Source organism: Pyrgilauda ruficollis, unplaced genomic scaffold (assembly GCF_017590135.1).
Source record: "Pyrgilauda ruficollis isolate IOZ18807 unplaced genomic scaffold, ASM1759013v1 scaffold108, whole genome shotgun sequence".
NCBI classification, from domain to species: Eukaryota; Metazoa; Chordata; class Aves; order Passeriformes; family Passeridae; genus Pyrgilauda; species Pyrgilauda ruficollis.
Genome location: NW_024508988.1, coordinates 1607746 through 1632909, shown reverse-complemented (window position 1 = coordinate 1632909; position 25164 = coordinate 1607746). Strand labels below are relative to the sequence as shown.

Genomic DNA, 25164 nt, shown 5'->3' with positions numbered 1-25164 from the left:
TTAAGTAATTTTTTCTTTACCTTTCAGAATGGAATGTACTTTATGTAACTTACAGAAAAAGATCCTGTTAGTCCTTTGTTATTCACATGATTAAAATAGACGCCAAGGACATATGAAAAAGCAAATTATGATTGCTAAAATGAAAAAGTGTAACAGTGAATGTATACAGTTAAAATGCTATTTTTTTAGGAGAGTAAAACCAACATTAAGTCTTTTTTAATAGTGTAATTAGTTTTGAATGCTGAAGCATCATTCCCATTGGCTAAATTACTCTATTTTGCCATTCCATGGAAGCAGAGGTGTCTCTATTCATACACACTGCAGACTGGAGAGAACACAGTACATGATGAACAGATAGCACAATTTCAATTTTCCACCTCTTCATGGCATCTTCAGTGAGCTCAGCAGAGCTGTGAATGAAAGAGCAAAGATGGTATTTTCTTGTATCTTGCTTCTCATTTTCATTTTACCTGATATTTTTAAGCTTTTAAGTTATTTCATTCCTGGAATCTACTTTCTTTAACAGTTCAGACTTGGTATGTGTAAGGATTTCAATAATATAGCCAAAAATGTGATTTTTTTTTTGTTTCTTACTGTTTTTAAGTAGGGATAAAAGCTTGTATGGATATTCTGCCTTTGATTTACAGGCTATCATTGTTTATAAATCAGTGAAAATTAGTCAAATAACAGCTTCAAACTAAACAACAATAAGCTGTTCTTTAATCAAGATAAATGGTTTGCCTTTTTTTTTATTAAACGCCTCCCAAGCAGATACACAGACAAATGCTTTTCATACCACTGAAAAACTAAGAAAAATCTTTCTATTTGAAGTCAAAGCTTCCAAGTCAGTGTTTCTTAGTTTGCTCTATAAATGTTTCTCACTTTCTGTCCCATAAAAGTCTCCTTTCCTATCCCACCCGTGATTTAAGCCTGTGATTCTCAAGTTCATAGACACTCAATGACATATTTTAAGCCTGCTATCTTAGCAGTTACTTTGCACTAGAAACAGAGGCAGATGTCTTCAAGTATGATTTGTGTGAGACCCGTTAGAGTGGGCCAGTTTTCATGAAGCGGAGTATCCATGGTTTCAAAATCCAGACTATGAAGTATCTTACTCTGGGCATTAAAAAAAAAAAAAAAGAAGAAGATACAAAAGCCTGAATTACTTGCAGAAGCAAATGCCAACAGGTTTCTAGTCAGTACAGAGAGGGATATTTACAGGTCTTCATCAGAGTAGAAAGCACTACTGAAAGGCAGTTTTAGACATTATTTTACTTACTAATACATTTTAAAGTGATGAGTTTGGTGGTATTTGTTTGATTTTGCTCTGAGCTATCCCCAAAGCTTCAGAGACCATAAGAGATCAACAGCAGCACTAACATGTTTAATTTTTGAAAAAGATGTATGCTTCAGTTTTCTCTTAGAAAAGGTAGGCCACATAGTGAAATTGATGAAAGTCCATCAGCAATTTTCCAGGTGACCATTACAATTAATGAACAACTTTGTCCCTTAAATAAAAAATCGGATTTGATTTAATCATATTGATAGAAACATTAATTGTGCCTCACTGGAATGCTCTTTAAAAATCCTGAAATTTTTACTAAAATTTCTTCCATTCTTTCAAGATGATGTAATGTAACATCTTCCACCTTTATGTAATATCTTCCATGTTTTTAGTGAGGTTTATGTTTTCATATCCAGAATGTGGATTTGTCCTTTTTTTCATGCTTGCTAATACCAGGGATTTTGGAAGGGGCAGATTAGCATCTTCATATACAGGATGCAGGACTGCAAAAACTTGACAGGCCTTGGTGGCTGTTTGCTTTCTCCTCCCCCCTTTTTATGTATTGTTCAAATCAGACTCAACATCTCTCCCAAGGTCAACCATATGATCACATTTCCCCAGACAAATCCTTCCTCAAGAGCTACTTCTATTGCAAAAAGTGAATCAGCAAACTTTCCTTTATTTAAATACCTCAGAAATAGTCACTCACTTTTCACGGAATTGTGGCCAAAGGATGAGCTTCTCATGATACTTGCTCTGGAAAATTTAGACAGAAAGAGAAGGGAGGGCTATTATTAGTTGTTCCCTGAAGTTTTATTTTCAAACCCAGCTGTTATAGAAGGGTTTGAGTAAAAACACAAGCTGCAGAACCAGAGCTGACCCTCATAAGAATTCAAAGTGAACTGATAAAGTGAACCTGCCTCAATCATGGCTCTCTCTAGGCACTGTTTTTGACAGCTCCACCATATGAACTTCTACACATACATAAACAATTTTCACAAAAATGGGTAATTTTTGAAGGTGAAAAGGCCACGTTTGTTCTAACAGTTCAAAATGGCTCACAGAGCTTTATAAGGTTCATTCATTCATCCATCCTGAGGCAGCCACGCAAATGCTTCCTTACTGCCAACGCTAAGATGTTTCTCCAAAGACAGGCTAGAGATGATAATAAAAGATACTACTTTGGATCATGCTCAAAGAAGAATAAAAAATTATTGCCAAAAAATTAGATCTTCACGGCATGCCCAAGTACAGTGCACAGATTTTTTTTTTTTTTTTTCGTGTGAACAACCCATTGCAACAAGAGACGTTCGTATCAGGGGCAGATGAAGCCGCCCGGGATCCGGCTGCGAGGGATGTCGGGTCCCGGCGCGGGGCATTCAGCCGAACCATCGCCAAGGTCAGGGAGGTTCTGCTGAGGCCCAGGGCCACCAGCCGCCAGCCGGGGCCCCGAGCGCCATGCCAGGCACAGACGCCCGGCCGGCGGCAGCCCCGCGCTCCCGGGGCGGGCTCTGCTGGCCGCTCCCGGCCCGGCCCGGGGCGCTGGGGCCCGGGGCCGGGGCGGTGCGGACCCGCCACGACCGGGCCGTGGCGCCGCTCCCTGCCCGGACCCCCGCGGTACTTGGGGCGGAATCGCCCACCGAGTGTCCGGGCCGAGCCCGGCGGTGCCGTCCGTCCGTCCGTCCGTCCACGCCGCGCTCGGTGCCGGCCCCGTGGGCTCTCACGCCGCGCCGCGGAGAGGCGGCGGGGGCTCGGCGGGGCGGGGGGNGGCGGGGCCCGGGCTCGGCGGGGCTGTGGCAGTGGCGGTGGCCGTGGCCGGGACTGGGCGAGTTGGAGCGAGCGGCGGCGGCGGTACGGCTGCGGCGGCAGCATGGCTTCGTCGCAGGGGAAGAACGAGCTGCTCTTCGCCGACTGGATGGCAGCGCTGCCCGGCAGCCTCCACAGCACCCCGCTCACCAACCTGGCCATCCCCGGTGGGTGCTCCCGGCTGCCCGCCCCGCGGCCGCCCTGCGCCGGGAAGGCGAAGCGCTCGGCGCGGTTCGGCGCTCCACGCCGCTGGGGAGGCGGCCGTGCTGCCGCGGGGCTCCGCGGAGATCCCTTACCGCGCTGCCGCGGGGCTCCGTGCCCGTCCCTTACCGCGCTGCCTTGCACTGCCCGTGCCAGTGGGTGGGAGCGAGCGGGGCAGGTGCGGGCAGAGGCACCGGCGGGACGCGGCTCCGGCGGCCCCGCGCTGTGAGCGGCTGTGGGGCGGCGGGTGCGGAGTGCGCGCTGTACCTGGTGTCGGGGAGGGAAGGAAGCCTGTTCCTCTACTGCCGGACTGGCGTAACAGCCCGAGCAGTAAATCTCGCTTAGGATGCCACATACTGCCTCTTTCCCCGTAAACTTGTGCGGCGAGGTCGGTCGGAGCGGGGACGGACGCAGGGCTGCGGCTGCGGGAGGGGAGGCAGGCTGCGGCAGTGCGCGGCTTCATGTCATGTCGCTGTCAGAAAACGCTCGATCTCAACACAATTTTAAATAAGATGAGGGATGGCAGGTGATGGTGTTCAGACTACGAACTCTTTCCTGTCCTGCCTCAGTAATTTTTTTTTTTTTTTTTGGTAAGATATTAAGTATGATTGTAGACTTAGGCAAAATGCATGTTAGAATTCAAACCAGTAATTGCTTCAGATGATCTCTGGTTTGAAGGAGCACCTCAAGGTTTTGCAAGATGTCTTTACCAGCATCCTTCCTCTCTAAGGTATCTAAATGGAATGAGGTTTCAGAGATGCTGAAGCTCTAAAGTCTTTTAAGCTGCTTATGAGAAATGTTCACTTCTTGCAAGTTTCATGTAGTAGGTGCTTGTGTTACACCAGTTTTTATAGTCCTAAAGATACTTTAGGACAATGTAATAGCAGCTGATATTTGCAATAATGTGTTTTCTATAGTTTCATTTAGACACAGGTGTACCCTTCTAAAATTAAGTGTCTTTTAGCTTCTTATGGTTTACACAAGCTATATCTAGCATTTTACTTGCTACACTGATGGTTGCTGTTGGTTGAATATATCCTGTATAAAATTGTGTCCCTCCAAGGCATGGGAACCCAGCATCTGCAATTGTTCCATCAAATTCTGTTGGAGCCGTAAAAATCTTCCAGTGTAATAACTTTTCATTAACCCACAAACTGTGAAACACTCTTATGGAATATTGGCATGATGAGAAATTATTCTCTTTCGGATGTATGGTGGTTTTTCAGGTTAAATGTGTTGTTTTAGAGACTTTTTCCTGGTTTGAGGAGATATGATGAAACTTAAGTTGCTTCCAGATGCAAAAAATTGCATTTGTTATGCATAATCACCATTAAGTGACTTCCTTTACTGAAGGAAGCATCATGAGGCTGTTACTGGTACATCTATCTCAGCAAGATCTCTCTGTTACTTTCTTACAGCCTCTTTCTAAAAACTGTCCACAGTTTTTTGAAGTGGACATTTCTCAGAGCTTTGGCACTAATAATACAAGCTTTCAAACGTTGTTAACATGTTTAAATTAAAAACAAGCAAACAAACCAATTTATGGTTTGGTCAATGTGTGTCAATTTATGGTTTGGTCTGTGCTGGTCAATCTCAATATAGCATTTAGCAGTGGGCAAGTTCTGCAGGTTCTAAGTGCAGAGACTGAGCCCTTACACTGGCAGAACTATTTTGTTCATGTAACATTAATGCACACAGACTTGTTTTTTTTGGTGAAATTAGCAGAAAAACTTAAATTATTTGAGTGGCAGAGTGTTAAGACCTTTGAAATTTGTCCTTCTGTTAGTGTAAATTGACACAGACCTCTTATCTGCCTGTCTCACTTTTAAAATGCCAGGTTTGGCAAAAAGAGTCTTATGGGGAGGTTGGCAATACAGTTCATGTAAATTTGTCGGCTAGGGAGCATGGCACACAAACTATAGGTATCAGTGTAGTTTAAGCACTGTCTTTTAACAGTAGATTTATTATTACATTCAACATACAATGTAGATATGCACAATATTAAGGAAAAGGGCTAACATGGGATTGGTTTCATCCTTTAAGAAGAAATAGCCTTTCAGACATTCATAGTATTTATATGAAAGTTTTCTCCCATATGTCTACAGCTGAGCATTAATAACATGTGCATAAATAGCTGTTAGCATATAACTATATTCAAGTAGTTAATGCAAGGATTGTGTGCAATCCAAACCTTCATGTGTCAAGGTAGAGTTAACTTGTGAATTTTTCACTGTTTTTGAAGTTAGTGTTTAAGAACTAAAGTTTTCATAGCATTTTATTTACATTGTCTTTTTTTTTTCTCCCTACCAGAAGAAGTTAACAGTACATTTTTTTTTTTTTTCCCAGCAGGATTTAAACTTCCCTTGCACAATAGGAGTACTGATTTTGACATTATTTCAGCTGGATGAAATTCAGTTCTGGAGCCAGAGTCCAACAATTCTAATGTTGAAGAAAACAAACTATTAGCTTGAAAATGTTAGAATGAATTTTCCGTTACAAAGGGTGTTCCACTGTATTAGGAGGGAAGTGTTGTTTTAGAAATCATCAGTACATTTCTCATTGTCTACAAGGAGTGCTTGGAACTGAAGTGATACACTCAGTTGTCTTTCCACAGACATGCATGTATCATATTAGCTGTTGCGAAGAGAAGCACAAGTCTCATAATACTCTGTCATGATTGTTTTTAAACTGTATTGTTGAAGGAATTTTTTGTTCATAATATGTTTAAAACTGTTGCTCACACCCTTTTATTGCTTAGTTACTAAGCTTATGCAGGTACAAATTTATACTATTTACCATCCATTATACTTTTGTAAATAACAAATCTTTGCTGGATTTTTCTAGTATTTCAGTAAGTTCTTCTACTCATTTCATTCTCCACAGTTCAAGCTAGGTCCTTTTGTTTTCCCAACTGCAGGAACCCTCTAGATGAGACAGAAATCTCTAATATAGCTTGTGCCAGCTTTGTCCGTCAGAAACATTTCTATTTTAATTTCTTCTACATAAGAGGATGATGCATTTTCTATGAGGTTTTCATCTTTCTTTGAGCTGACTATGTCTGTGTTCTCTTATGCTGCAAGTGGCAGATTTTCCTCAAGTGATAATGGTAGCAAATAACAGTATACACTCTTTGGAAATTTAATGATCTGTTAGTTTCCAGAAAATGCCACACAAATTTAATCTTCTATTGCTATGACAGTTAGAATAATGAAAGGATGTATTCTTAGGACTTTGGGTCAAGGTGTACGTCTTCTACTGCTTGCAGACTGCCTCTTGTGTTAAAGGATCTGCCTGGCTAAACTCTCAACAGTTTCTCTGAGAAAAAGGTGGAGGACTGTGGATTCTGGTCTTTGGGGGAAGGGTATCTTTCTTTAGTAGACAAAATGTGGCTTTTTCAATGTCTGTGCCTCTTTGACCAGGATAAGAAATAGGTTTTTTGAGGCACTGCATGTTTATAGGATTGAAATCTTCATGCTTCCAAGCTGAGGCTGAAAGGTGAGGTATGAAGAGCCTGTGTATTCTGCTGTGTCCATGCACCTTCCTTAATCTGAGCTGATCATCAGTTACATGCAGTGCAGTAAATAGACATCAGTAGGCAGCATTTCCTTATGAATTATTCCACTTACTGATCAATAAACTTTCTCACTGACAGTCTTTAAATATGTGTCTAGTTTAATATCAGAGTCTTTATATGAATAATTTGTGCAATCATTGTTGCCTTTTCCCTTGGTGCTAATATTCCAAGACTGAGAAATCCATGAGAATAATTTATGATTGAAAAGAGTATTTTCTTCCATAAGTAACTCATCCCTCCACCAAAACTGGTACTAGCCCAGGATTCTGCCATATGAGCAGTCATGATGCATGCTAGGGCCATGTCTGTGTGGGTAAAATCTTCTGAATGAATTTAAGACCCAGAATACCTCTTGACTGCATAACTTTCTGGAGCTGTGATTCTTCAGGCTTTTGTTTCTGATTTCCTTGTGCAGATGAAACCTCTGACCTCAGCATGTGTTCTTGTTGCTCAAAGAGGCAATGTGAACAGTACAATTATTGTGAAAAGTATTTTCCCAGGACCTCATTGGCTTCTGTGGTTTTTCAGATGGGATTTTTTTAAATTTTATTTTGACATATAAATTTCTTTGTCCATCAACTGGAAAGCAATTGCTAGACAGAGCAGAGCTAGTTTGGCTCACCTCAAATAAGAAGCAAGTTGTCAGGTGGAATTTTTTAGTACTACCCATCTTTAGAAAAAGGCTCTGATACTTGAAATTTCTGTATCTCACTATCATCATACTTAGCAAAGAAATAGCAAGACCTCATAGGGAGTTATTATACAAAGAGGAGGATGTATGGTAGTGTCAAATGTCAAAGATGTATTGGGATATTGAAGATGGTATGGGGAGACTTGGGAGAAGAAAGTTAGTGCAACTGGAATATTTTAGCCTTTTTTGTGAATGATAGCACTGCTGTGTTAACAACAGCTCTGTTTCAAATATTTTAACTTCCATTGTAATAGCTTTCAAATGTTCAAGTGATATTTTGTTTCTTGGACAGACATTCCCCATTCTCAGCCCCCTGGGGAAATTCTTTCATCTTAAAAAAGCTAGAACTTTTTCCTTTGGTTATGTAGACACACAGCATTTTCTCTGTTTAAATGTTATTAGGAATCTCTTTAAATTTGATCTTCAATAGCCAATGATTTGGATTTGGCTTAAGGGTGAAGGGTGATTGTCTTTGAGATGCGGGATCTGTTTCACCCTTGTCTCTCTGCTCTCGGTCAGCATAATACCTGTGCTTCACTTGCCTGGGTCCAATTCTGTACAAAATTAGCTTTGCCTAGAACTGTAAACTGATGATGCAGGTAAACTTATAAATAAAACTGTAATGTGAAGTCACCCATTAGCTTTTGACATGTATATGTACCTAGGAGAGTTCTTTCTTTTCCACTGTGCCTTGCACTCCATTTTCAGTGGTTTTCTACCAGAAGTAAGTACCTTACGCTTTATTTTTTTCTGATCAGAAAATGAGCAAATATCCTTATAACTTTTCTTTATGATAGCTCTTTTTTAATTTGTTGACGATCTTTTTACATCAATCACTTTTATCCACAAAACAGTTTCTCACTGGCCTTGCACGTGCTAATGTATCATTCCCAACTGTTTTAGAAATATTTCTGTGTGATACAGTTTCCTGTGGCATTCACCATTAATTTCTCCTGCTGTGACTTGTTTCTAGCACACACAAAATAAAGCTGTTTGTTTACTCACACTGCCGTAAAAATTAAACAGTTCAAACCCTTCGGTTACTTACCCATCTGCTACCAGAGGTAATTCGAAACTGCCTTTGCTTGGTTTCCCAACAGGGGCTGTTTATTAATCCAGCAATCTCTGTCCACTGTGTCTCCTGCGGCTCAGTTCCAGCAGAACTGCCTTCTCCAACCTGCCTCACATCCTGCTACCATGGCAGGTGTGGCAGAGGGAACAGCTTTGTTGCCATCTGGAATTATTTCTGTCTTTCCAACTCAATGAACTGCTGGGGTTTTTAATCTCTTGTCTGAAAATTTCTTGACTGTTCTGTGTATCCAAACTGCCCTTACCTTCTTTAACAGTCTTTAACTTTGTATTTGGTGTGTGTTTTATGTTTGGTAATTTCCTGTGGTTCTTACTATACTGCAACTTGAACTCTTGTTTTTCATGCAAAATGGATCTTGCTTTGAAGATGCTCAACTGTGACACGCTCTCAACTGTGTAAGTAGTTTAAAATGCAGATCCTAGGTAGACAAAGTTTTGCAGACTGTAACTTTGAACCCCCTAAGAGTGCTGTGCAATCTCTTCTACTGTTCTGCATAGAAATAATAATTAAAATGCTCACTACTTTTTAGAAATTAATTGTATATAATTTATAAATAGCATTCAGATTTAGTCAACAGATTTGTGTTTAACTGTTCTTCTCTTCAAAGAGCAGCCAGTTCCAGGGAGAATAACTTTCATTCCCATCTTATCCTTTCTTCAAAGTAGGTTCAAATTATAGGTGCTTATTTTCTGAACAGACTCCTTGTGCAATCCCTACAGTATAGCCCTTGGACACTGCAAACAAAAAAAAATATATATAATTGGGAAGAAATGTCATTCAAAATCTGAAGGTTTGGATTTTAATCTAAATTTTTGCAAAGTTGAATGGTTTTTCATTTGACCTACTGTAGCAAACCTTGGTTTAATCTTTTCCATTACTTTGAGCAGCTATATAGTGTCAGCTAACAGTGATACATAACGGCCAAAATGTATAATTTCATTTTAGAAAGTCCAGGTTTCTAATTTTCTGTTTATTTTAATGCCATCTCAGTTTTCACCATAATCTAATTTAAAACAAATTGCTAAAACAGTTTTCAGATGCTTTACCATCTTTTGAAATGGTGTCTCTCTTCATATTAAAAAAAGTTAATCTTTGGCTCATCCAGTCGCTTACCTTGTTAGCTCACATACCTCATGCTTAAATACTTAGTGTTTCAACTGTGAAATAAAATGTTACAGAATACTGAAAAAAGATAGAGGATGTAAAGAAGAAATGTATTTTCTTTGTTTTGGTTCCAGGCTTTGCTCCCTTCTGTATATGTCACTTAGGATGTTTCAGATGATTGGAGATACATGACATGTGCTGCTGCCATCAAGGCAAAAACCCATCCATGAAGTCTACTGCATTATGAATTTTGCTTGTAATTAAAAAAAGCCAGGATAAAGGGCACTGAACTAATCTAGCCTTGAATAAATTCTGTAGCCATTTTTTTAACAGAACAAACTCCAGTGAGATGAATAGTATACTTCATGCTTTACCTTGCTGTCATGCTGTCATCCATAGTAATTTTGTGTTTGAATAGAAATTTTTTTAAATTCTATTAAACACTTGGCTTTCATGTATACATTGGCAGCCATGCAGCTTGGTTTTATAATTATGAAAGGTTGCTAAACTGGGATTTAAGTGAGAGTAAGAAAAATACAGAAAAGATGTGTTACATGTAGTGCTGTGCAATCAAATTGATACTTTAGAGCCTTAAAGGTTATTAGTTTGTTAGCTTTGCTAAATCCTGCTGTAATCTCAAGGAGACCACTGCTATGGAGGCTGACCTTGCTCTTAGGAGGAGAGCTGGGTTAGGAAGTCTGCTCAGTGGGTTATGGAAAATTTCACTGACCCCTAGGCTGCACTTTGAAAGAAAAGGTGTTTGTTTTATACTGCAAAGCTCACGAAAGCTTTTGGAGTGCTGCTTTCCATCCATTGTGCACGCTACCCAAAAGTTGCTTTGTCAATGGGGAATTTTGAGCCGGTGCTCATTCTAGGTGCTAGCACAGGAATCCCAAGAGATTAGCTATTTTAGGATTAGTCTTCTTTCTTTCTGTTGAAACTCTCAAATTTTGCGAGACTGTTCTAATTATGTAGATCATGTTCACGAATACTGTATCAGAAGCCATGCAAACTGGGGTAGTGTTGTCTCTTGTATTTCACGTGTGAGGATGCTTATTCCCATCATGTGATCAAAAAATGGGAGACACTTGGATGGGTTCCCTCGGACCTGAAGTGCCAGCATCTCCAAAGGGGCTCATCTGTGTGTGGTGGGCAGATCAGGATATCACTTTGAAGCTGCTGCAGGAGGCAGTTGCCAGTTACTTTTTCCATTATGGGAAAGCAATGAAGATTGTGTTGGCACTCTGCATGGCACGATGGTAGGAGTAATTCATTCAGGGGTAGACAGGTTAGATGAAGCTGGTTTGGGACAGAAATTCCCAAGTTAACTAGGTCATGAAAAGCGGGAGGATATTAATTGGAAGAGGCAAAGATCTAGCTTGGACACTGAGTAGCAGATTCTGTCTTTGTATGTATTCATCTGCATCCTCATTGCACTTAAAAAAAAATCACTTTTAAGGGGTTGCATCAGTTTGGTTTTTTGGGGTTTTTTTTGTGTGGTTTTTTTTGGGTTTTTTTGCTTGTTTTTGGGTTTGGTTTTTTTTTTTTTTTTGGTTTGGGTTTTTTTTTTTTGTTTTTGTTTTTGGTTTTTTTTGGGGTTTTTTGTTTGTTTTGTTTTTAGAGATTGGTATATATTTGGTATATATTTTTGTATGTTTAAATTCAGGACACTTAGACCATGTGAATCCAAACCTGGAATTGTCTATTTTGGGTCATGTTTGTGTGTTAGTTTTTTGGTTTGTTTTGTTTTTAATGATTTAATTTTTCCTCCACCTTGTACAATAATCTCACCATTTCCATGGTTGAAGTGAAACTTTGCTAGTGGTATGGAAATACACAGTTTTGATGAATTGTAATCTTCAAAGCATTGCTCAGTTGGAGTTCTGCCTTCCTCTGCTTCTGGTGCAAAATTGACAGCCGTTCTTCTTTCAAATAGGAGACATCACCTCAAAACAGGTGCTGTCCAGAATGGGAATGGGGAACACATGTCTAGACATGCCTCAAGGCTTATCTAGGAGTGCAGCTCTTGCTGTGAGCGGGAGCTGGACTCATGCCGTTAGCCAAGTGTTATTTAGTGCATTTGCCGAGTGAGTGTTTTGAGAAACACTTTATAAGTTGACAATACATAAGGAGAAAACAAGCCAGCTTCAGTAATTTTCAGATGTAGCTGTATAATAGGGGAAGCAAGCCAAGGGACGCTGTGAGGGACATGAACAGCACATGTACAAATGAATGCTATTGCTTCTGGTGTGCATGGGGCAGGATTTCCTTTAGAAATCACAGTGTGAAGTATGGAGAAAACTGGGATTTCTAAGACCAGTTTTAATGAACTGGCCAGCAATGCTTCAGAGTCTTCTCGCTGAAAACAGTGTGTGAACCAATAAAACTAACACTGACTTCTTTGAGAGCTTAGGATGATGTGGAAGTGGTGGTGCCACAAAGAAATGGTTGGCTTTTGTGCCATTATGTATTTGGCCCTGTCACATCCTCCTGCCCTGCAGGGGTCAGAACAAGTCACTGTAAGGTTGGGTGATCTGGTCCATGTTGGGATTCAGTTCCTAGCTGCTTATTAATATGCTTTGTATACCACTGAATTCTTACTGTTTCCTTTGAGGCTGCATCCTTCACAAAACCAAAAGTAATCTCTGCTATTGGAAAGTGACTTCAGTTTTGCAGGAGAGCCCTGTTTGTATCTGGATTGAAACAGGGTTAAACTGGGTGAAGGTGGAGGTCTAGGAACAAGGAGAAGTGCTGTGCTGAAGGGAGATAAAAGGTGAAGTAAGTTCAGTGCCTTGGCTCTGGTGTCATCTCTGATCTACATCATAGAAGAGGCTCAAGGACAAGGTGAGAAAAAAGGGGTATTCCCCTCTACACATATCCCTTTACTCTTCTGGCCTGTGTACTTTTCAGAACTGGATTTTACCTTTTGTCAGCATGGCTCTCCCAGATATGCTAAGAGAGATAAGGTTTCTTAATCTTCAAGCCATTTATCTTAGGCTGTGAATTACCTTGAATTTTCCCATAGAGAAGGAAGATGATGGTGTTTTCTTGTAATTTTTAGGGTTTATTAATTGGTTTTGTATTTCAAAAGGTATTCAGAAGTGCTGATAAACAAATTAAATTCCTTGAAAGCAGCTTCTCCAAGTCAAGTGAGAGATAATGTCTTTTCATTTTGAAATTGCTATTGTCTGCAAGAGCATGCTGTTCTTGCAATGCAGAAGCCAAGAAGCAAAATGCAATCCCTTTTACATCTCACTTTCCATCAGGTGTTACTTCAGCTCTGTCTTAAGAGTGAAGAGTGGGATACAGGCCAGAAATAGTTAGAGGATATGTAAAACCAATAGAGATATGGAGAAGTATTCTAATTGGAAATGACACTTGAAAGTAAGTGGGGATACGATAACATGCCTGCTTTCCTGCCTGCTAGATTAAAAGAGTGCTTAAAACTTACTGTGTAAGACAAAATAATGTTTTAAAAATTCACACCAACTTACAGACAAGCCAGGAAAGATCCAGGATGAAAGAAGGGAAGTGCTGTGTTTAAAGTGAACTTTTTTTCCTAAGTTCTACTCAGTTCATGGGTCAGGTGCTTTTTTTCCCTTTGGATTAATTTTCAGCAGTTTATTGGATAACAGGATTCACTCACTAAGAGGCGAAATTTTCACATTAATCTAACTGAGTCTGATTTTCCACTGCCTTATACCATGTGTAAATGCAGATCTGTATGAAATGTCACTAAATTAGAGCAGTAACTGTATTTTTACTTTGTGCACTATGCAGGGTGGAACTGAGTCTGCCTCAGTTAGCTCTTGATGAATAAATTGCTCTGAACAGCTGAAGAAAGCAATGCTGACTAGATGATGAACTTAAATATGGCCCTCTAAAATACCCACTGTAATGCATTTGTCAGAAAGAAAAGTACCAGCTTATGTTGCTTATAGTCTTTAAGTGAATCATTATTAAATAGCTACATTAAAGAAAAAATAATCTAACTTCAGAATGAAAAAGTTTCAAGATTTACAGTTCAGCTTTGTCCAAAAATTCCATTGTCTTTGCTTATGACCTAAATATAAATCAGGGAACAACAAGAGAAAAGCAGGTTTGGGGCTTTTACCTATTGCATTACAAAGTCAGCTGACACATACACTGTGATGACTAATGGTGCTAGATCAAACCCTTATGTACAGAAGAGGAGGAAATAGCATATAGTCTAATTGATTATTTTGAAGCTGAAATACCACTAAGTAATATTTTGGGTTTTATCTGTATTGAAATGGTGTTTGAGGTAGCAGGCCTTTCACAGACTTGCTCCTTTTTACTGTAGGAAATATGGTGTATTAACATTTATTTGTAATAATATGCTTTAATATTTAGACCAAAGTATTTCAAAGACAAGCTAGCTTATTTTCAAAGTCTCAACATATCTTTTAAGATGTTGATGTGATTGAAGTCTGGAGAACTCTTGGAACAAGAGTAAGTAAAAGTTAAAATTTCTGGGTTTTGTCTCCCAATGCAGATGTAGTGATTCTTTTCCTGGAATTACTATGGAATTGAGACAGGCACTGAAACAGAAAATACTCCTCAAGAAAGGGCTTTAAAATTTGGGTTATTAAAGGCTGCATACGGTTCTTTTATAACAGCAGTATTGCTCTGTTTTCTGAAGCCTGGAACACCAAGGCTCATCATACCTCTTTTGAACAGCTTCTTCCAAAAGACTAATCCTCTTCATTTGGTCTCTGATCTAGGCTGGATTTTCATGTTGCATTGCTGTGTGATGGCTTGAAAAGAGATAGTTTAAATTACGGTGGGGAGAATAGAAGAGTAGCTGTCAAAAAGACTGCATAGATTTCTGTATTGCATTGCAGATAAGGATTTATGGAAATTTTGATACCTGGACTGGGCACTGAGAAGAGTAGTAAGAGCTGAAGATCCTTGAGACTTCATGGTGCAAGTGATCAGACATGGTGACTTCGACATTAGTCCTGCCAAGTAGATACAGCTCTATATGTGAAAACACTGGTCACTGGTGGTGGGGCTGGTCTAGGACAGGGCTTCTGACTTCTGCATTTTGCTGATGCTTGAGCCAAAGACATAGGCTTAAAGCTTGTCTGAAAGAAATGGTTAGAACATGGAAAGTGTGTGCATGTTTTATCCATCTCCATAGCCTTCATATTAAACACAAATTATAAAGGATTCATTTTCTCTATCTTGACAGGATGTTTTCCATATTTGTTGGCAGGAAAACTAAATTACTTGATTAAAATAAGGGATGCTGAGGCAGGAATAGAAAATGAACCTGTGTTTTATAGATCTTAATTTAGTGACTTGACCTTTAAGCCATGCATTTTCCCAAGCACACAAGAGAAAGAGGGTATACAAAGCTTTTTGTGACAACAGATGCATCAGATTTTTTATGTCTTGTACATGAGATCTGTGTGCTTTGCACTATGTCATACCAGCAAGGAAAAGACACATTTTTCACAGGAAAGCAACATGTGCATCAAATGTGATGGCATACAGAGCGCTGCATTGCATCACCCACTTCTGAAATGGTCTCTAAAAAGAGGGACCAGTCAGAGGTGAAACCAGGCTGTAAGTGGTTTGGCAGATCTCCATGGATTAGAGGGTGAGCTGCAGGAGATAAGTTTTCTGGCCTCACTTGAGAATCAAATAAAGGGTTACAGCAGCTCCAGCTAAATGGGAGGTTTGCAAGCTCTGCAGAGCAAGGGAGGCCAGTTAGCACATTCTGAGTTACATTAGGGGTTGCTGTCTTAGACTTATATGCAAGCACTGCCTTGACCCTGCACTGGATGTTCCCTAGTGGCATCCGGCAGCACTTCTTCCCCTTTCAGTCTGGGAACCACAGGTGGTTTTATCTGCATCTTTCAGTCACCCGTGCAAATAACCAAAGTGTGGGATTGTTTTCTGATGTGAAGGTTGTTAAGCAAGTTGCATATTGCTGTAATCTTTAATGTATTCTAGTAGGGAGAGAGGCAAGGTGTAAGCACTTGGAAGCCTCATAAGCATTGTCTGAAGGTGTGAAGGCATCAGTAGTTTCATCCATTCTCCCAAAATGATGCAAGAGTGAGAATAAAGTGAAAAAAAAAGAAATAAATATTCTGAAGGCTGAAGGGATGCAGATGAGCCATTTAGGTTACTACCCTAAATCTTTGCCTGGAGATTAAGGGGTGAGCACTGCCAAATTTAGCTCCATCTCTTTGCAAAGCATTGCTTCAGAAAGCATCTAGAGCATAGCCCAGGAATCTTTTGTTGGCTAATTTTGCTTTGAAGACTTCAGCAAAAGTTAAGGAAAATGTGTGCTCAGAAAGAGGGACACAGGTATTAATTACACAGCTGTTGGGGAAAATAAGTGAAATTTACAGTAACAAGGCCCACATTTTGCTGCTAAATAACAGGATATACCCAGGCATTTCACCAGCCGCTAAGCTTTTTGTGGGCTCTGAAAAGACTATTTTACTTCTGCTGTTCTTATGTGTGTTCTGAAAATACACATTGCTGTGATACCCCTTTCTAACAAATTCTGTACTCAGGATCCCTGTTTGGAGACAACTGTCTATATACCATTGCAGCCCACCAGGCCTTACTTTAAAAAAATGTGAGTGTGAGAGAATTTGCTGTGAAGTTTGAGTAAAGTCAGTGATAAACCATTCAGGTAAAAGGTTTCTGCAAGTTCACAGCAGAACGGGGCTGTGTTCTGACAATTTAGTGCTGCGATCAAGCAATGTTGTGGTATTGAAATACTTTGTGAATGCCAAGGTAGGATGTTTAAAGTGAAAACTGTTGACAAAATTTTTTTATAGCTTTAAACTTTTTACAGCTTTTCAATCAGAATTTCAATCAGAATATCAAATTACTGAAGCCCTAAAAGGATGTTTACCAGTAGGTCTATGCCTACTGTTACACACTTCCTGCTGCTCTTCTTGGCAGTCAATTCATGATTTCAGAAAAATAAGCTTCAAGGAATTTCTTTGGGGATGCAGAGCACGGCTGATTAATGACTTTGTCAAAGGAACAGGTTAAAATTTCTTTACAGTTGTCCTGTTGCGTGTGATACTTCCTAAAAATCCAAAATGAATCTTGGCAGCAGTGTTTGCATCCAGTTAATCTGAATGGCTTGCTAGTGAAGGCAGCACTGAACTGGTAAAACTGAGTACTGAACACAGTCCTTCATTGCTGCAATGTTTGGGTCCTGTTTTAATTTAATTTTTTTTCACTAACAACCTAGCTGATAACAAGCTCATTATTGAAATATACAAGGAATAGCAATGTAAAGAAGCACATGAAAAAAACAGCCTGTATTGCATCACAGAGAAATGGACTTGATTTGGATAAAAATAAACTGAAAGTTAGGGTTTCTTTTTTTTAAGGGGGATTTAAAACATGTTAAATTCAGGAAGAGATTTGGAGGGTGGCAGAAGCTGGGATTATGACAGGTGAGGCAGCTGGGAAGAAATCACCACTGCTGTTGTTAGCCACTCTCTGGGTTTGAAAAGACAGGTGTCTGCTAAGGAAGGCAGAGGCCTCTTTTGAAATGGAAAATGTAAACTCCCTCCCTCTGAATTATTATAATTTTGAAATTAAGGGGCTCTCAGGCAAAGATATGGGACTAGGAATAACAGTTCTTTGTTAAGAAAAATAAAAATGCAGTAATATGAAACAACACGGGCAGAGTCAGAATACAACCTGACACCCTGCTGGTCAGGGTGTTGTTGCAGTCCCATTAAATGGTGGTGCAGCCCTCCTGCAGTGACAGGTGTGGTTCTGTTGAAGCAGTGATTCTGTAGAAGGGTGTAGTTTTTCTCTGAAGGTCCAGGAGTGGTGTAGATAGGCATGGTTTTCCTCTGGGAAGCCAGTAGAAAAAAGGCTGCTCCTCTGGGAAGCCAGGGGAAAAGACTGCTATGGCAAGGCTCAGAGTATATCCAGGTGGGAATGCTTGGCTCCACCCCCTGGGTGGAGAACTCCCAGTGAGATGATGTAATTTTATCAGTCATGCAGTGAGGCTCAATGGCCCTTTAACAGAAGAGATCTTCCTGGAGGGAGGATTGGTTGTGGAAGAGATAAAGAAAACTGCCCCACCTGGTTTTGACAGATGGCAATGGAATACACACCCCTGGCTATATTGCATTCGCAACCTAAGACAGCCAGGTGCTCAGAACTGTGATGGTTAAAGAAGAGGAGGTGGGTCTGTGTGGCTGCAAATGAGATGCAGTATTCACAGAATAAGCTGAGGTGGGAGGGACTGGCAAGGCCCTGCACAGACCATCCCTAAGAATCACACGTTGTGCTGCATGTGGATAACGTCAGATGGATCCCAGGAGCACTGGTCGTCATCTGTTGCAGCTGATGTACCTGTCTGCTGCAGGTTGTCAACATGTTGGTAAAGTTTACTCATGAGGGAGCTCTCTACAAAACACTTCCAGAAACTTCTTAAGAGGTGAAAAACGTTCATCCATGCCTGGTTGATTTCTCTTGAATTGAGATTACCTTCTGGCAGAAAGCATTTAGAAGTAGTTTAGAGAGTAGCAATTAGGATGCATTTATATTTCTTCATCAGGGACAAGTTTGGAAGGGTATTGTAAATTTAGAGACTTTGCTGCTAATCCAGACTATGGGTGACTTACCACAACTGTTGCTGTATAAAACTTGATGCTGTGAATGCATTGGTAAATGGTTTTCCCATACCATATGAGAAGCCTGGGCAGGCACTGGAAGAGTGAATTTTTGTACATGACTTGATTTTTTCCCTGAGTTCTTCTCTGCAGGGGGCATCTTAAACTCTGTCAAAATGCAGTACTCCTTTATAGTGAAGTTTTGTGATGAGTATCTCTGTCTGGTAAAGAGCCAGCATCTGTGACCTTGGAGCCTGTGTCTAGGTAGTTATTGTGTGTGTGGCAGAATCTGAACCAATTGAATTACAGCCTCATGGTTATGCAGAAGTCAGTACTTAACAAGCAGCAAATTTTGGATTCTTTTTCTCTTACCAGTGAGGTGTTTTACATGAACCAGCCTGCTGATAGGACTGTTTGTACTATAAGAAACCTCTCCTTAACTGGAGGATGACAACCTCCAGTGGGGCCTTAATTAGTCATTGCTGTAACTCAGTGAGAAGTTAATTTATATTTTAGTTATTTGCTGGAGTCAAAGCACATTCTATCCTAGAAGAAAATGTAAAGCAGGGAAGATGCAAGGAAATATATTAACAATTAAAAATAATGCTACTTTTCAACCGGCAGATACACTTTGAGGTTAGCTATCCTTGACCCATGGGACACACCTGAACACATACTGTATCAGGCAGTTCCCTAGCTGTTGTCTGTAGCTCACTTCCCATCAGATCTCAGCTAGGCTGGCTCAACTATTATTTTTGGGTGCCTGCCTACACTGCTGTTGTTCTCTGGCAGCATTTCATCCTTAGCGTCTGCAAGATCCAGACAGAAAATTTGATCTCTTCATGAGTTGTTTTGGGGTGCTAGTCACGTCTTGTGTTGTAGAAATACTTCCATAAGATGAAGATAAAGGAAAGGTCTGGTGATGTGGAAAAAATGACTAGTGTCTCCCTCTTTGAAGCTTTTATTGTAATATGCACTGAAAAAGAATTCCTATTACTTTAAATTTGCACAGTTTCTGAATATGTGTGTTAAAATGCTGGGGTACCTACTGAGGAGTCCAGTTGATGCCAAATTATAATCTTCTTTTTTAGGCAGTGGTGCTGACTTTCTGAGCTGTCCCTGTATTTGCAAATGAAAGAAAGTACCAAGCCAAACCCCCACAATCACCACAATATTTGTTACTCTGTTCATTCTGCTTGAACAGCCCGTTCACCCTTAATGTAATCCTCTTTTTGCCCTCATAAAGACATTATGGCTTTCAAAGTGTGTTTGAGGTCCAGGTATGTGACAGTGTCATTCTGCATAAAAGTATGTTTTCTGCCTATGCTGTGCTCCATAATCATAGCCTAGGAAGAGGGTATTGCTGTTTAGTATGTCAAAGCTAAATTTCAAAGCCTCAAGAAGAGCAAATGATGAGGAATTGCTTATCTCAGCTAAAGGGAAGAGAAGGAAGCTGGCAATACCAGGAGAAGATGTTGAGATCTTTGCCCTGCCTGTGCATTTCAGTCTCTATATCCTTGGGTGTCAGTTGAAGATGATGTCCCATAAATTGTTCCATGAGCTGTCCTTTTAAAGCTTTTAATGACACATTTTATTCCAATACTAGAAATTATGAAATCCTGAAGAGACCATTTGCTACATCAAGACCATGAAGAAAGTTGGTGTTAGAGACCCTGTGAGAGTCATATTTTTGATGGAGCTGTCTTTTCCTACAGGGTATGAAAATGTTTCTGAGTCTGATTAAAGAATATGAGCAATGATTTTTCAGAATGGCTTTCTGGTAGGATTATAACTATCACAGCATACTCTGGGGGTAGTCAAGAATTGAAATATAAATGTCATTTTTCTCCATATATATTCAGCTTGAAATTAAACTGAATGTTTTTACCGATGAGACTGCTAGAACAACTGATAGATTGAGAAATCTGTTAAAAGTGAGATCAGAGTTCTTTCCAGAAAAAGCACTCCATCTTAGTATGAGGTTTCAGAGTTGCTGTAGAGTCTATTGAATTGAATTATTCCAAGGCTCGAACTGATTTCTTCCATGCAAGGCAACAGTCCAGCATCAATAGCCATTACCTATTGTGGCCTTAGAGGTAAAGCAACCTTGATCTGAAATGCCCTTACTTTTGTTGTCCATTTTCCAGTAAATGCTCTATTATGAGGAAAATAACTTGGAAAGTAACAAATCTGTTTCTTCATCCACAGCTGCTGAAAGACAGCAAAAAAGGAATACTCTATTTGGGATGGATTGTAGACATTCTCTCATTCAAAAATGAAAAATTTTTCTTCAGTCATTGAAAGTGTACTATTTCAGTAATTGCAAGCTGTATCAAACCTAAAGTATTTATTTCAAACTGAGATGTTATGTTTAAAGTGACACGTAAATAGCAGTACTGCCATCTCCCCACTGTCCTGCGCTCCAGAAGGGATCATATGCAGAGTTACGGGGAAGAGCAGGAACAGATCTGCTACCTGTTTTGTGTACTCTTGCTATGAAAACTGACATCAACTTTGCTTTTCTTTTACTGAAACACTTCTAAGTATTTTGGTGCTGCTGAATGGAGAGATGCATGCGTTTTCAGGACCATGAGAAATGTCCATCTAGTTTTGTTCAGAAAGCCTCTCAGGTCAGCCTCTAAGGATTTTTATTCTGTGAGTTTTTCCATGCCTTGAGGATTTCTAACTTGTCTCTGGGTCATTTTATGACTAGTGTATTTCTTGTAAAGGATTCATTTGCAGGGAGCTGAATGCCCCTGTACAGAATTCTGTACTTTACTAAAACTGCATGTATTAAAGTTTCTTGTTGAAAGCTTCCCTTTTTGTGATGTCTGAAATACAGATTTTTTTTAAATTTTGTTTTTAACTGCTTATGTTACATATTTCAATTTTTTGTGAGTAAGGACTTAGATCAGAAACAGGAGCTGTGGGATGGAAACTCCTGGCAAAGAGCCAAGGTGAGCTGGAAATACTCAAGATTTAAAGTATATTCCAGCCTCCAGTGTTTTAAAGCTACTTCTCTTGTGAAGCTAGTTGTTGCAATCTGTGTTTGTTGAACAGCCTATTCTAATATGATTTTGGTGTGGATCTATTGATATTGTCTGTTAATCCCCTTGGGTTTTTCTGTTCTGTTAACCAGCCATGTAAAATTACTTTCTTCTAAAATACTACATTTCAGGCACTGTTGCACAATAGAATGTGTAAGTGTAGATTGATAGTTGAACAAATAAAAAATTAATGTTATTTCTTAGTGAGTTAAACAATATAGGAAATATTTTATGAAATGGACGTGTCATATTAATTTAGGTCTAACAAAACTAAGCCTTTTCTGCTACCTACGTGTCCTGGAAAATATGATAAGTATGGTAATCCCATCATTTTTCAGAGATTTCTGCTGGAAAACAAACCATTATCACTATGTTTTATTAAATAAATAAAATTTTTAAAAATTCTTCAAGAGACAGAGGCTACTTCTGGCAAGGTTATGAAAGGATATTTCACTGTAATGCCAATTCCGCTGTCTGCTTCAGGAAGAGTATCACCTGGGTGACTAAATAATTGCTTCACCTGTACATGCCCTGAAGCACTGAATAATTTTTTGGCTTTTAGGGGCAAAAATTGGGTTTTTAGGAGCCAGAAGCAGACAGTGATACCTGAAAATATTCACTTAGACATTATATAGAGAATATGTAGGCTGGGACAATATTGCTCTCCAGACTGAACAAGGAACAGTAGTTGTGAAACAGTTAATCAAGGACATTTAATCATGGCTTCAATGGTTTCTTATAACTAGTACTTTTTTTCTTACTTTATTTCTTCTCTACATAGTTATTAGACTTAATTATTTGCTTTGCATGCACATTGACTTTTAGAATTTTTGTTTTCCGTACTCTTACTGTCTTTTCACCTTAGTTGTGATATTTTTACTCTTCAATATTTTAAAAATCAAACTTATTTTGTAGCATTAGAATTAGGTACTTTATCTTCCAATCCTTTTTTGGAAGAAAGAAGTAATGTTTGTTAAGGGGTTTTCTTTGGATTTTTACATTCCCTGCAGCAGAGTAAGATGTCAAATATGGATTGTTTAGAATGAAATTGTAAACATAGACCACAGTGGGGTAGATTGGGTTAGACGGAACAAGGTATGGCAATAAGGAAACACATTGTTTTCAGCAATACTATGTATTCAGTTTTTCTATCTAAAGTGTAATCCTTTCATCATCAGAATTGCTTAGGTAGAGCTTTGTTCTCAAAATGTTTTACAGAAGCTTAAATTCTAAATGCTCACATATATGCTCAAAACAGGGAAAGTCAGAATGTGAATAGGGTGCAGTATGGCTGTGACCGTGGTTCAGTAGCTTACAAACATTTGGGAGGTACTAAATTAAAATTACAAAAAGATCCTTCTTGAGTGCACTGACCAAGTGAACTTCCCTGAATACTTGCCTAACATTTCTTACACAAAGCAATTATGTGTGGGACAACAATTAGTGGGAGTTTACTTACCATTGCTCACAGGAGAATAAATTGATGAATCTGACTGATAAATAGGCTGCAAAGTTCATACAGTACTATTAGTCCCAGCCAAATTCACTGTTTCAAAGCAAACTGTGGACAAAGATACATAGTATGAACAGTGAATTCTATGCCTGAAGTGTGAACAGCTGAGCTCTAACGTAATGAATAAAAATATACAAGCCATATAAAGACAGAGAACCTTTTTCATAGGTGACCAGCAGAAGAGTAAAGTTAATGAAAACATTTTTAATTCCTCGTTTATGACTAGCACTGGCATCAGAAGAAACAAATATCTTTATATATTTTCAGGCTTCCACATGTTTAATATCAAGTGAAGATTAACAAAATGCAAATATTTTTCTGTGATACTTGATGTTTATTTTGGCTAACTTGCTTAGGTAACATGGATATATGATTTTTCTGTCATGGGAACTGGTAAAAGTTGAAATTTGAATTTCTAAATGCATCTGGAATTCATGAAACCATGCTCTCAAGAAGTCAGAGTCAGGTCACTGCTGAGGCCCATGTACATGTTGCACTAAGCTGACCCATTTGAACCTTAAGTAAATACATACAGGCTCCTCTGTGGACAGAATTTTTTATGTTTTCAAGACATTTTAGAAGTAACCCCGTTTTGTGACCATGTTCAGAGTGCTTCCCTCTTCCTAATGTAGGGCTGACTACTTTCTGTCTCAGTCTGGATGTCTTGCTGATTTCACCATGTGTTCTTTAATTCCTGGAAAGGACAGTGAGTGGGATTAGAATGTAACAACTGATCGCAAGGATCCACCCCAGCCTTTTGAAGGTGTCTGTACATGTTGCAGGCGTACTCTTTACGCTCACATTCAAATAAGTCTTGCAAACTTTTAAATTCATATATATATAAATATATATGTAGGAAGATTTTTTTTAAATGTATGTATGTGTGTGTATATATCTGTATATATCTATATAGATATATATTTATATATAGATATATCTATATATATTTACATATGTGTGTGTCTATGTAATTCATTCATTCATGGCTTTTTCCAGCTGTTGAGTTAGGCTTTCACCTATAGTGATCTGCTCAATTAATTATCCTCTGTGTATAGCTTTTCAGGGTGAAGGGGATAAAACAGTATGGCTTTTCTTCTCAGAGTTCATCACTACTTGATGATGCATTGGAGCTGGCAATATTTCATGTCCTTACCCTTGTCAGACACCAGCTGTGCCACTGATTTGAGAGGTGGTTAGCAAAAGTACCAGAAAGATTAACCTTCTCTTCCTCAAGTATTGTAACCAGCTGACCACAGAGCTTTGTAGCTAACTTATTTCCTTGAATCTGAGAGAAAGGACTAGTATCAGTCATGCCTGGCCTTCAAGACAACTCACTCACTTTTACTACAAAGAGATGCTTCAGTCACTGGGGTTTCTTTCTTGATTATAGAAGTCAGCTCTTTGAAAGACATTGTTAAAAATGGACTCATAGGACCGGCCTGCCCCTCTGTCCTCTGTGCAGACCTGGGTGTTCTCACTTGGGTGTTCTACTTGAGGGCTTGAAGATCAAAGATCTGCACTGGACTTGGGCACAGGCCTCGTGTGCTGAAAGGAGTAGTTATGTGCTATTTTAAATCTTGTTGAATTTGTGCAGCTGCTTAGGATTGTAGAGTCACAGAATAGTTTCATGTGGAAGGGATCTTGAAAGTTGATCTCATCCAAACCCCCTGCAATAAGCAGGGATGTCTCCATAAGCAAACACTTGCCAGAGATGAGCATGGTCTTACTTTGAGTCAGGTCCTCATTAAACCATCCTTCCATGTAGGAGAGCTGAGGAGGGTTCCTCTTCCTGTGCGGGATACAGGAGACCAAACCAACATTAACATGAGCAGGGATTTGAAATTTCTCTTCATTTTTGACTTCCACCAGTAGTTTTCTTTCTCTTCCTCTGCACTTTTTTTGTCTGTCCTTCTCTTCTCCTTGTAGACTGTAAGATATCCAGGGCAGATACTGCCTGTGGCTTAGCAAACTTAAGTTCTACATGGGGTAATTTGAGTAAAATTTTTAATTATTTGTAAAAACCCCCATAAATCACAAAAACAAATCAAACCCACAAAAACTCCACAACACAAACAAACAAACAGAAAAACCCCACTCCAAAGAGGATAACGAGCCACACTTGGTGTTGGACTGGCTGCTGAGCTTTTTTGGATTGCATGAGAGGGAGTGGAGATCTCAGGAACTGAAAAACTATTCCAGGGCCAAATTCTGGTTGTTTCAAAA

At 39.5% G+C, this 25164-nt stretch overlaps 1 protein-coding gene and 1 long non-coding RNA gene across 2 annotated transcripts in view; one reads left to right on the top strand and one right to left on the bottom strand.

Moving 5' to 3' along the window:
* Positions 1-294: 294 nt before the first annotated feature.
* On the bottom strand, positions 295-2997 carry LOC121356230. Its single transcript, XR_005955527.1, has 3 exons — positions 2926-2997; positions 1995-2041; positions 295-410 (listed from the first exon to the last, which is right to left on the bottom strand). It is a non-coding gene; the product is annotated as an uncharacterized LOC121356230 (long non-coding RNA).
* A 119-nt stretch (positions 2998-3116) lies between these two features.
* Positions 3117-25164, top strand: part of PLCXD3 (phosphatidylinositol specific phospholipase C X domain containing 3) — a 74451-nt gene continuing 52403 nt past the window's right edge. Inside the window, exon 1 of the mRNA XM_041472425.1 lies at positions 3117-3258. Within this exon, the coding sequence (XP_041328359.1) occupies positions 3156-3258 (103 nt within the window). The 5' untranslated portion in view covers positions 3117-3155. The remainder of the gene's footprint in view (positions 3259-25164) is intronic.